The following is a 12,279-nucleotide window of genomic DNA, read 5'->3' as shown; positions in this document are numbered from 1 at the left end:
CCCGGATGCGGAGCTGGGCCGGCCGCTGGCTTCTCTGTGGCTCGTGGCCCCACCACAGGGCCTCGTGGCCCCACCACAGGGCCTCGTGCAGCTTTCACGCCCTCGGTCGCCCCTCGCGCGGCCCAGGGGAGTCGGCGCCGTCGTTCTGTGCTCCTGTTCTGGCCTCGGTGTCCCCCTCCCGCAGCCTGGCGCTCACGGGCCCGTTCCCAGCCCCGGGCCCGCCTCCCGCGGCCACCGCGCACTGCGCCGGGTCTCACGACCCGGCTGTCCCCCAACACGCTGGACGCGAGGGACCCCGTGCGGGCAGGTCAGCACTGCCGGTCGTCTCCGGGGCTTCCGAGCCCCCCACGGAGACCGACAGCGGGTGGCTGCGGAGAACAGGCCGGGCCCCCTCCCAGCCGCCTGGACGCTGAGGCCTGGAAACTTCCAGCACCTTCGGGCCGCCGTCTTATGAGCTCTGAAACAGGGAGCTGTTCAGAGGCGGCTTGTCCACCCACGTGAGGTGTGGGGCGTGCGCTGGGTCCCCAGGACGGGCGTGACAGGCCACTCGCTACGACAACACACCGGACAAGAGCTTACAAAAAGGGTTTTTATTAGATCAAAGAAAAACCTGCGTGGGCTCAAATATGAAATAGATACAAAAACTTTACATCTGATGTCTGAGGAGCGGGATGTGGTCAGGCCATGTGGCGTGGGCCACTGGCCCTCCACGTCCTGCTGGCTTCGGCCGTGGGTGAGCACAGGCCACAGCGCTGCGCGCCCCGTCGGACGCCCGGCCTCACCTGGACGTGCCGCGTGCTGAGATGACCCAAGCCCCACCCCCACGCCGCGGACCGCGGCTGCAGCCGCGCTCTGCTGAGCCCGATGTCCGTCCCCTTCCCGGAGAAGGAGGCTTTCCTGTAGTAAAACTTCTAAAAACACCTATTTCTGCAAAATAATGTGTTTCTGTACATGGAGCGTTGCAAAATATACAGGTCTTTCTGGAGAAAAGAAAAGCCCTCTGTGGGGGGCGGGCTGGGGCGGGGGCGCGGGCCGGGCCCGCTCACATGAGGTCCAGCTCCGCCTCCAGGGCCGCGGCCATCTCGTCGGCCTCCGAGCTGCTCCCCTCGTCCTCACAGCTGGACTCCCTGCTGGACTCGCTGGCCGCGTCCTCCTCGTTCAGCTTCCTCTTGTGGCCTCTGGAAGACAAGCGTGCGCTGAGAGGCCCGGCTCGCGCACGCGGCCCAGGGCTGTCACCGGGCCACACAGGGCTGCCGGCGTCACGCAGCTGCGTTCGAGGATACGCGAGCCCCCCAACCTGGGACCAGGACAGACAAGGCTCCCTCCGCGCCCTTCCCCACCAGGCTCACACTGCCAAGGACAGAGATGTGGGGGACGAGCCCCCCGATGCTGCTGAGAAACCGCCCGGGGGTTAGCGACGCACCAGGAGACCGGGAGACCACCCCGCCGGGGCTGCTCGGGGGGCAGTGACGCAGCCACAGGGGAGGACGGAGGGCAGAGGCGCGAGCAGCCCACGGTCCCTGGCAGCCCCCAGGCCTTGGCTGCAGCGGCTGGGGAGGGACCTGCCTGGGCGGGGCTCTCTGACCCTAGGGGGGGCTCACGGGGGAGTCTGTCCGCACGGAGCAGGTGGCCGCAGACGGGGACGCCTTCACCCGGGCCCCGTGGAGTCGCGCTCCTACCTCCCGGAGAGGACGTGCCGGCAGCACACTCACGCGGACCCCGACCGCTGCGCCACCCGCGAGCCGGCACAACCGGACTCCCCACAGCCCAGACGCTGCCGACCGTCACCGCGGGGGACCGCCGGGTACGAGCGGGAGATGCTCACGGGCCCGGAAACCAAGGCCCCGCGCCTCAGAGCCGCTGCGTCCGCGACAGCCGCCGGAGCCGAGGAGTCTGAGGCGTCACTGAGCACCGGCAGCGGCCACCTGGGCCGCTGCAGATCACTTAGCTCCGCTGACGACCCTGGGGACGTGAGCAGGCACACGCCGCGGAGCTCCCGGAGCAGCGGGTCCGACCCGCACGACCGCCTCGCAGGCTGCCGGGGACACGCGGCCACGACCCCAACGCCCCCGTCCCGGCTCTGCCCCGACGAGGGGCCTAGGCAGTGCCAGCCTCACGTAGGCCCCAGGCCCGCCCGGCAGACGCGCCGTGACAGCGGTCACGGCCTGACCTGGAGGATATGTGACTGGGCATGTACAGCACACGCATGACGAGCGTGTGACTACATGTGCAGCGCGTGTGTACAGGGCACACGGACGCCACGCAGCAGGCACGCAGCACCCCGGATCGCACGACTCCCCCGTGCACGACAGGAGCGGCCGCCGCGTCCTGCCGAGGGCTCGACTCCGCTGGGTGTGCGACCGGACGCCGGGGTCCTCACCTGGGCCCACGGCCGTCCCCCGCGCCCCTCTGGCTGGCTGGCTCCGGCCCCTGCGGGGCCCCCGGGGCCGTGGGCTCCCTGGGCCGAGGCCCGGCCTCCTGCTCGTCCTCCGGCCGCCTCTTCTCGCTGTCGCTCTCGTCGCTGCCTTCCCCCAGGATGTCGTCCACCTGCGGGAGAAGGAGGGGCAGGCGTCGGTGTGTGCACGGACGGGCGGGGGGCCCTCTGCCTGGCGGGGAGACAGGCCGGCCGGGGCCCCGCCGCGCGCTGCACCATGGCCGGGCCGTGGGACGCCACCCTGGGCTGCCCGGGGCCTGCAGGCCACGCCCCACCGCGCACCCCGGCGCCGGGCAGTGGGGCGCGGCCGTGGCTCCCAGGAGGGAGCCCCGTGTGCGGGAGGGCTGTCCCGCCACAGGGCGCTCGTGCTTCTCTGAAAGACCTCGGCCTCGCCGCCCGTGGACGCGCCCGCAGAGGGGGCAGGCCCGAGCGACCGCCGACGCCAGCGCACGCAGCGGGGAGGCGCGGGGGGCAGGGCTGCCAGCGGCGGCGCTCCCCGACTCGTGCCGGCCCAGGAAGCAGGCCGGGGCACGCAGCGGCGCCCCAGACGCGCCCGAGGGAGCCGCGAGGCTCACCCCACCCCCGCCCTGCTCCTGACGCCCATGCCCGGCACGCAGAGCTGTCGGGCAGGACTCGGGGGACCCTGGCTCCTGCCTGCACCTGACCGGCCTCGGGAGTGACCTCCGGCCATCCCCGCGCCTCGTCTTCTCGTTTACGCTGATCCTTCAGCAGAGGAGACGCCGGGCGACAGCCCTCAGCACAAGAAGCCTCGTGCCCGGCCTCCTGCCCTGCAGCCCCGGCTCCGGCACGCCGCCGCGCCCCCGAGCGAGGCCGAGCTGGCGCGCCTGGAGTCCTGAGCTGCTCCGTCCTAACGGACGTGCCCAAAGACGTGCGTCTCCGGCACCAAGACGGCCACGACCTCGTGGCACTCGGCCCAGAGCATCGGCCCGGCTGGCGGAGGCCCGAGGACGTCGGCGGCCGTGTGGCAAGTGCCCGGACGCGCCGGCCCTGGCGGCTGCACCTGGCTCCTGGACGGAGCCCCCAGCCTCAGAAGCCCTGCCGGGTGGCTCTGCTGGAGGCGTGTGGGCCGCCGAGGCAGCATCCGCCCGCCTAGAAAGGTGGAAAGGGGGTGCGGGGAGGCGGCGCTACCTCACGTGGGGGACACGGCAGCCACGAATGGGGCTCAAGCAGACACGAAGGTGTTTCTGTTTTCTCCAAAAAGATGAATGCGGAAGCAGCAAACGCTGGCGTCCAGAAACCCTTTTAGCCAACACGATCACGTTTTTACCTCAGAGGGCCCGTTATCTAGTCAGTCTGTCAAGTGTGTCTAATCCGTAAAGCTGCTGACTGTGCACAAAACAACGAGACCTTCATTTGCTGGTCTCTGTCCCCGGCTCCCTCGGCGTTTCCCGGGTGACAGCAGCACTCGCTCTCCCGTGACCCCGGGGGGCTCCTGCAGGAGCTGAGAAGCCTGGTGCCTTCGGCCCCACTCCGGCCCCAGGGAGGGGACAGGGCCCACTGGGAGGGCGGCGTGCCCCGCTCCAGGGGACAGGAGCTGCTGCACCTGGGGCCTTCTGGACCGCACCTGGAGTGGCGCTCCACCTGGCTGCGCGCCAGAACCCGGTACCACATCCGCCACATCACGGCGCGACGCGGCGAGCCCGGCGAGTGCTGCCCTGGGTTCTGTGGGCCGTTCTGGCGAACAATGGGACACGAGGAAGGGGTGCGGGACCCCGATTCACGGCGGCCGTCAGAGGCCGGCTGACGAGCTGGGGCCCTAGTTGTACTGGTGTCTGGGGTGGGACTGAGCTCCCAGGTGTGCGGTCTGGGCAGTTTGTGGCCGAAACACCTGGTCACCTAAGTGTCCCGTGCCTGCGAGCAGAGGACCCGGTGCTATCTTAGACAGTGACCTCAACGAACGGCCTGCCACCCGAGCCGTCTCCACCGGAACCCGGGACGGCAGGGCCGGTCCACCCCGCCGGAGCACAGCGGGGCGTGGAGGGAGCCGGGGCCCCGGGGCTGGCTGCGGTGACGGCGGCACTCAGCAAAGCTGCAGTGCTGGGAACCGGCACCGTCGCCCACGCGGGTGATGACCCGCCGCCCCGTCTCCAGTCGACACCGAACCCCCCTAAAACGTCTGTAGGGGGCCCAACGAGACACGCCACTCGAGGGACACAGAGGGGAGGCAGTCGACCCTGCAGCAGGGCTACTGCGTGTGCCCGCGGGCGAGCACGTGCCAGTGACGGGGCCGCCCGGCCAGCGAGCGGGCACAGGGACGTTCTCTCGCAGGCTTTCAACCTCCGAACCCCAGAAACGTACAGCCTGCGCCCCCTTCGGGCCTGGTGTCGGCCCGGTTCTCACGCTTCCCTCGTTCTGTGAGAAGCTGTGACGGGGACTCCGACGCTTGAGGACGGTCCCTTCCGGGCCTTGTGGAAATCCCACGCTGTAAGAATTGGCTGAGGTCACAGGCGGAACCCCCCCACGCCCTGGCGGCTGTGGACACCGGCGAGGCGGAGGCCCAGACTGCGGTGAAGGCGGGAGGCGGCAGGGACGTGGCCGTCCCCGTCCGTCCCTCGGCCCAAGCGGTCCGCCAGGAAACTCCTGAAGGCCGAGTTGCGGGTGAGCTGCCCGCCCGCGCCCCGGCGACAGGGCCCGCCGGGCCCCGAGGACTCGCGGAGCACGTCCCTCCGCCGCTCCTGGGCCGCGTCAACGCTGCCGTCACGTGTCGCCTGGAACCGCGTCTCCGCAAGGCCAGGAGCACCTGCACACGCCTGCTTCCTGAGGCCCGAGCCGGACGGCCCTCCAGCGCCCGTGTGTGTGCGTGTGCATGTGCGTGTGCGAGCTCATGCCTGAGCGACACGACTGCGCCTGGCCCCCGACCGGGCCGGCCGGGCTGTGACGGGAAGTTGCGTCCCGCCTGTCCGCACACACGGGGGTCCCCTCGCAGGCCAGGTCTCACGGCCTCTGACCCTCTCCTCGGGTCTGTTCCGTGTCTGTGCTCGCGAGGTGAGCCCGGGGCCAGCTTGTCCGTGGAGCCAGGGACCCTCCTCCGAGACCGGGCGGCTCACAGGGCACACGAAACAGATGGGTGGGCGCCCCCACCCTCTCTGCCCCCAGCGCGCTGATCTCGGGGGCTGCCCCAGAAAGCCGGGGGTGGGGTGGGCGGGAACACACCCGGAGACCCCCGCACGCTGGCTCTTCCCAGGGCCCCTCGCACTCCACCCCACCCTGAGCCCGGACCCCCCCGACCCCTGCCCGCCAGGCGACGGGGTGCCTCCCGCGCCCCCGCGAGCCCCCCTCTGACCCGGAAGGCCCACGAGTGCGGGGCCGCCCCGACGCCGGTCACCTGGCCCCCACGCACGCCTCACGCTCCCCGGGACTCCAACCCTCACGTGCACGCGATGCCCGTGTGACTCCTGCTCAGAGGGGGGTCTCCCTCCCGCTGCGGGGCCAGGAGCCACCCCCCGCCACGCGAGCTTCTCGTCGGCCTCAGAAAGCGACGCGCACACCTCCGGATCGAGTTCTGGCTTGTGGCCGGCCACGTGCAGGTCGACGAAACGAAGGGGCTGACCCGGCTCCTCGTCCTGACACGGGGCACGCGCGCGGGGCGCACACACGCGCACACGGGGCGGAGGGCACGGCGGGGGCCGGGCGGGCGCCGCCCTGCGGCTGGGTCACGCCCTGGAGCGCCGTGCGCCCCCGCCACCCGCAGGATGCGCCTCCCAGCGCCAGACGCCTGCGGCACTGAGCGGGCGCCTCGGAGCGGACGGAGGACCGCAGGCCGGGGGGCCGCAGCCCCGCCAGCAGCACCGCCGACCCGCGCCCACCCCGAGCCTGCCCTCCAGCCCCTTCCCGAACTTTCCTCGGGCCAGAGCGGCAGGACACGGACGGACTCGCGCCGGGGAGGGGCGCGCGCGCTGACGGTGCCGGCCTGCGAGCAGACACTGGGGGGCCCCACGACGGGCCGCGCCCCACCCGCCGTCCCCCGGGCCGGTGCCCCGCGGCTGCCGGGAGGCACGCTCCACTGCGGCGTCCAGGGCCGGCGGTGACGTGCGGCTTCATCCGGGACGTGGTGACCCCGCACGCGCTGGCCTCGCACCCCAGGCCGCCGTGAGGGGCGACGGCCGCAGGCCGAGGTCGCCGCGGGGTCCCCAGGACCTCCGGGAAGCTCGGGGCGCTGACCGGATGCTGCACTGGCCTGTGTCTGGCTCGCGTGCGCGGCCTGAGCTCCCCTGGGGCCATGTGGCCGCCTCCGGACACTAACTCCCCAGACGGCGGGTCTGTGCCCGACTCCAAGGACGTGTGGGCGCACGGCCCAGCGAGGGGCCCACTACGCGCACACGCACAAAAGCAAGCGACCAGGCGCCCGCACGGGACACGACACTCGCGTCTCGCACCGACTCGCACGCTGGACCGCGAGGGCCGCCCGCGTGTGCACGGCACGCCACGCCACGCAGAGCCACGCGGTGCCACACGCACGCACTCCGCGGCCCTTCAGGAGACGCGGTCTGTGTCAGCCCCACGGGGCGGCCGCGGGACCCCAGGGCACGTCCGGGGAGAGGGCGGCTGAGCACGGCAGGGCCTGGGCCGTGGGGCCCCCGGAAGCGGCCGTGAGAATGTGCCGCTGGAGGACACAGTGAACGCGTCCCTGCGCGCGGGGCACGGCCGGACTGGAGAGCCCCCCGGTGGACTCAACGGCACCTGCACCAGGCCTGGAGTCACGGCGCCAGCTCAGGGCCTCAGGCCGGCACAGGCGAGCAGGGTCCCGGTCACGCACGCTTCCCAGGACTCTCCAATTACCGCGCCGAGCAGAGCGCGCCACCGGGCAGCCACGTGAGCCGTCAGGTGACGGCGGCAGATTCCACGGTTCCGAGAACTCGTCTGAAATACTTTCGGCGGAGGATCCACTGAAGGACACATGCCAGAAACATCCCGTCGCTCGACCGAAAGGCCATTTGCTGATGAATCGAGGCGGAATGGACCCGAAACAGGGCACCTGAGGGAAGCCTCCAGCGTGCGCGAACGTACAGAAACCGGAGGGGAGTGAAAGCCGTCTGCCGTGAACCGTCCTGTGAGGACAAGGACCCCCGTGCACGAGACGACACTCTGGACGAGCTGGCGGACGCTCGGCTCCGACAACGGGTCCGTGTTCAGAAGGCCGTGGGCTCGTCACTCAGAACCGTCTGCACAAGCCCTCCCAGCCTGGGCTCCGTCCCCGCGGCCCCCAGCGCAGGCGGGGGGAGCAGAGCTGGGCCGCGCCTCGCAAGCCGCCCGGGGACCCTGCACGGGATTTGGGGAGCAGACGCAGGGGGACGCTTCACTCTGTGGCCCACCTCTGGCAGCCAGGGACACAGGGCTGGAGGGCTTTACTCTGCTCTGAGCGCAAACACCCGCCTGCTGCTCAGCTGCTGGGCGACTCCAGAGGACTCTTCCCTGTCCCACGCAGCCTCGGGGACGGCAGGCCACGCCAGCGCCGCCGGCCACTCCCGGCACGTTCCCTCCCCACGTTCCTCAGCTTCCGAACTCCAAACCCACAGCCCTGGCCCTCCATGCGGGGCGGAAGACGAGGATGCCCCCCAGAGGAGGGCGGGGTGGGCAGCTCCACAACCTCTGCTTCCTGGCCACGGAGGCCCACAGGCACCGAAGCCGCTCCCTGCTGTGAGTCCAGCCGAGCCCCGGCCACTCCGACCTCAGCCGCTCCCTGGACGGAGGCCCCGGGGGGGGCATCTAGGACGGCCCTCACCTCGCTCCTCCTGGTCCTGAGAGCCATGTCTACTGCTTTAAGTCTAATGTTTGTTTTTGTAGAAATGATTAGGTTTCAGGCTGACGGTCGCGTTTAACACTTTCATTTGAAATTAAGAGTTCGATTCCTGATACAAAACAAGAACCAAAAATGTCATCACTGCCTGACAGACTGGACAGTGTCTACGCCGGGCACAGTGGCGAACTCACCCCATAACCGACCAGGACTACCGGGACCAGGGCAATGAAGTCACCGCGTAACTGAGTAGGACGAGCGGGGACAGGGGAGTGAAGTCATCGCATAACCGACCAGGAAGATGGACAGGTGGCCAGGGGGAGAGAAGTGAGGGGCCCAGGCGTCTGCCCTTCCTGGCCCCTCCAAAGTGGGTGGTGTCCCTTGCAGAAGGAAAGTCCCAGATCTGGGCTTGGAGCCAGAGAAGTCATGCTGAGGAAATTCTTTCAGAGAAAACACGTTTACGGAACAAACTACCGTGTACTGGCTAAATGTTCAAAAAGACGATGGCAAAGAGAGGAATCGGCCCATCCGAAAACAGGGTTTAACTGTCACGACAGACTGTCTGCGGGTGACGACCCGAGGCCCTGGTGAGGTGCCTCTGGCCACCAGCACCTGCCCCCAAGGCCCCTGAGACACCGCCTTCCTCCTCCCTGCTCGCCCGGTGTCCCCAAGGGGAACCGAGATTTCTGCCCGCGCGGCCCGTCATGCCGAACGGCGAGCGTGAGTGTGGCCAGCGGTCTGCCTCCAGACGGAGTGGGGAGGCCCCGTGCTGCCGCCTACCTTCCCCGCACCGGCCCTGAGCGGCAGGCACCCGGGGACGTGGCGAACCACCCGCAGGCCTGGCCCGTGACGGGAGGCGGGGCGGTCAGAGCCGGGGGGGCGCGGGGCACGGGGACGAGGCCCGGCTAACGGGAGGGCGTCTGTCCTTCGAGACGGGCCAGGAGACAGACAGCAGCGCTGCCTGACGCAGCCGCGTCAGTTCGGTCCGGGCCCTGCGGGAGCCCTGCGGTGTGTCGTCGCCAGCGCCAGGCGGCCTCGGGGCCCCGTCGTCACCGCCCCCGCGCGCTGGGCAGCACACGGCGACGCGGCCGAAAACCAGCGGTGTAACGGCCAGCTGCTCCGGGCGCGGCCCACCCGCCCGATGCCTGGGGCAGCCCCTCACCAACGACGGCTCCAGACGCCCGTCGGGCGCCCTCGAGGTCAGGCAGGGAGCGGGAGGCGGGGCCGGCGACGGTGCTCACTGCCACACGCGGGCGGGCGCCGGGAGACCCCGGGGTGCTGGGCCCGCTGCTGCGCCGGGCCCGGGGGGGCTGGCCACCGGGGCGGCGCCGAGGGCACCGGTCCCGCAGGCCGAGGGGCTCACCTCTTTGTCCATACTCTCTAAGTCCTCCTTACACAGAGTGTACAGCGGCATGGTCTCTGACATGCTGGGCTGTCGCTTTCTTCTAGAAGGACCAGGCTGCTCTCCATCTGGGTTATCTGGCAACTCTTCACCAAACAGCTGCTGCTGGTGTGGCTCAACAGCTCTGAAATGAATATTTTAGGTCCCACATGAGGAAAGTCGGTTTGCAGTCACCTTTCCAGCACTGAGTCAGGTGAGCGCACACGTGCGTGCACAGATGGCTCGTGCCGCGTGCTCCCTAGCTCCGGCCTCCGCAGGCTGTGCAGCCGCGGGGCAGAGGAGCCTTCTGTCCACGAGCCGCCGCAGCCCCCAGGGCGTCCGCCGCCTGCACGCAGTTTAGAACAAAAGGCAAATATGGCGAGAGATGATGAAAAACTCTTTAGAAACCAGCAGGAAGTGTTTATGACAGCAGGCCGGCCACAAAGTTAGAACAAAAAAGCAAAAACACACCCCCCCCAAACCTGTTTCTAAACTATCCAGGCCATCAACAGAAAACAAAACAAAAAAAGTGATAGCAAATTTAAGAAACAGGCTGCCCTAGGCCGAAGTTCACGTCCTCCGTCCACAAACAGCAGACGAAGGCAGCTGAGGATTACGTGCCGTACTTCGGTTCAACTTCTAATTCAATAACCAACCACCAAGGTCCGAGATGCACCTGCTCTGGAGCCCTCGCCACGGGCACGTCACAGAGGCTCTGCGGCGACGTCGCGGTCCCAGCTCCACCGGCACCGACTCGAGCCTCCCGCCACACGCGCTCCCCTTGCCGTGCGAGGCCTCGCACACGCGCTCGGAGTGTGCCACGACGTCGGAGACCGCGAGGACTCGTGCGCGCGGGGAGGTGCGCTCTCGGGCGCCGTTCCCACGGCCCGCTGCTCTGCGGGCCGGCGCCGGGCACGGGGCCGGGCACGGGGCCCTCCAGGGCCTCACGGCCGGCACTGACCACGTTCGCCCGCTAAGGCACGGAGACGGCGCAGCAAACGCGCCTTCTTTGGAAAAAGTGGGGGGACCGAGTCCGAAACAGGATTAGAAAGCAGCGACCGCGCTGCACTCATCACCGAGCCAATGAAGGGGAAACTCCTCAGGCTGGAGCGGCGTGCTCGCTGCGGCTGCCTGTCCAGGGCAGAGGCGGGACGGGGGACCTGCCTGGGGAAGGGCAGAGGCGGGACGGGGGGCCTGCCCGCACGTCGGCCTCCTCCACTCAGCGCCTGGCCCACTTCCGGGCCGCCGTGGGGGCTCCGTGGGGGTCCTGGAACCCGTCCCCTGTGGGTACTCAGGGACCGGTGAAGGTCTCTGGGAGCTGAAAGTCACCTGCGGGTTTGACTGAGCCCGCACTGTCCAGGGCCCACGCCCCGCTGACCAGGACGCTGCCGTGCACACCCTTAGCATCTGCTCCAAGCCCCTGCAGCTCCGACGGGGAATGTGAAAACGTGGCAAAAAAACTAACACACGACACGTATTTTCTCTCTTCAGAAAAGCGGGTTCCTTAGTTTGAAGAAAACAGGGCTGGAGCACAAGCGCGTTCCTCTTCGAAGCCGACCAGGAGGCCCCCTGGGCCCCTCGGGCTGCGGGCGCGAGCACTGGCAGAGGCGCCTGCTCTTCGGCTCGTGACGCGGGCCCCCGAGCCGGGGGGCTCCCCCACCCGCCACGCCCTGGGGGTGGCCAGAACCCCCGCCCGTGTGTCCGGCACGCAGCAGGCCACTGGGGGCCGACGCACGGGCGGTGGAGCCACTGTCCTCACTCGGCCAGACGGCGGCGTTGCTTTCTGATCTGGAAAATCGCTTTTCACTGGAAAACTGGTATTGTGCTAACGCGCCACGTTTACTGCTATTTCAAACTTGACGAGTGTTTTAACGTGAGCTCGGCAGACGAACCCCGCAGACTGAAAGCTCCCGTCCCTAGCACCTGGAAGGACCATGCTGCTCACAGCCCCCCCAAAAGCGGAGACGTGAATGTGACCGGAAGGAGAGACAGGGAGGCCACTGCCGTTTCTGAAATCGAGGCTGGACGCAGGCTTCCTGCGGAGGTGCGGCCGCAGACCCCGCCACCGGGGCCCTGAGGTGGCAGACACATGCGGAGTGCAGGCCGCCAGGCAGGGGTTCCGCGGCCACGACCGGCTCTACGGCGACCTTGCTTCCATTCTGCTCAGATGGCCAGGGGCTGGCAGCCTGGAGACCCCACAGGCAGACACGGGCCCCGGAGCGGCCCGCGCCCTGCAGGACAGGGCCTAGTGTCCGCTCCAGGCTGGCACTGCGGCCCACCCACGGGCAAGGGACCCGCCTGCCACTGGTGGTCTCGAGGATGCTGAGCGGGGTGCCAAGGCCCTCTCCCTGCCTGTGACCCCCACCCTGCAGGGATGAGGCCCCCACGCCAGGCAGGGAGGTGTCACCGGTGGCCACACGGAACCCCCGGGGCCGTGCAGCATCAGGGACCCACTTCCAGGGGTCGACAGGCCGAGTGAGGACGTGGACCCCTCGGCCCCGGCAGAGATGACGTGGTGCCTGGAGCAGAGCCAGGGGCACCAGGAAACGGACTCTCCTAACGGGAGATGAGCCGGTCCACGTTTCGGCTGGAAGTCTCTTGTCACACCGAGAACGGGGAAGATCTGAAACCAAGTGGGAAGGCCGATCGGCAGAGGTCAACTCTGAGATGATGAAGGTGACGGAATCAACCGACAAAGACTCCGAA

The 12,279-nt window shown here is 69.1% G+C and overlaps 1 protein-coding gene across 2 annotated transcripts in view; it reads right to left on the bottom strand.

The window, feature by feature from the left end:
• Positions 1-575: 575 nt before the first annotated feature.
• The window catches only part of CTDP1 (CTD phosphatase subunit 1), a 34,937-nt gene continuing 23,233 nt past the window's right edge, over positions 576-12,279 (bottom strand). The window contains exons 11-13 of one of the 2 annotated variants that reach the window (XM_016126529.2): positions 9,556-9,718; positions 2,381-2,547; positions 576-1,178 (exon numbers count right to left, since the gene is read on the bottom strand). In XM_016126529.2, the coding sequence (XP_015982015.2) occupies positions 1,043-1,178; positions 2,381-2,547; positions 9,556-9,718 (466 nt within the window). In that variant the 3' untranslated portion in view covers positions 576-1,042. The remainder of the gene's footprint in view (positions 1,179-2,380; positions 2,548-9,555; positions 9,719-12,279) is intronic. The other variant, XM_016126530.2, reaches the window with a different exon arrangement.

Source organism: Rousettus aegyptiacus, unplaced genomic scaffold (genome assembly GCF_014176215.1).
Source record: "Rousettus aegyptiacus isolate mRouAeg1 unplaced genomic scaffold, mRouAeg1.p scaffold_m13_p_12, whole genome shotgun sequence".
Lineage (NCBI taxonomy): Eukaryota > Metazoa > Chordata > Mammalia > Chiroptera > Pteropodidae > Rousettus > Rousettus aegyptiacus.
The sequence above is the reverse complement of the archived record's forward strand: the minus strand, read 5'-3'. Positions and strand labels throughout refer to the sequence as shown.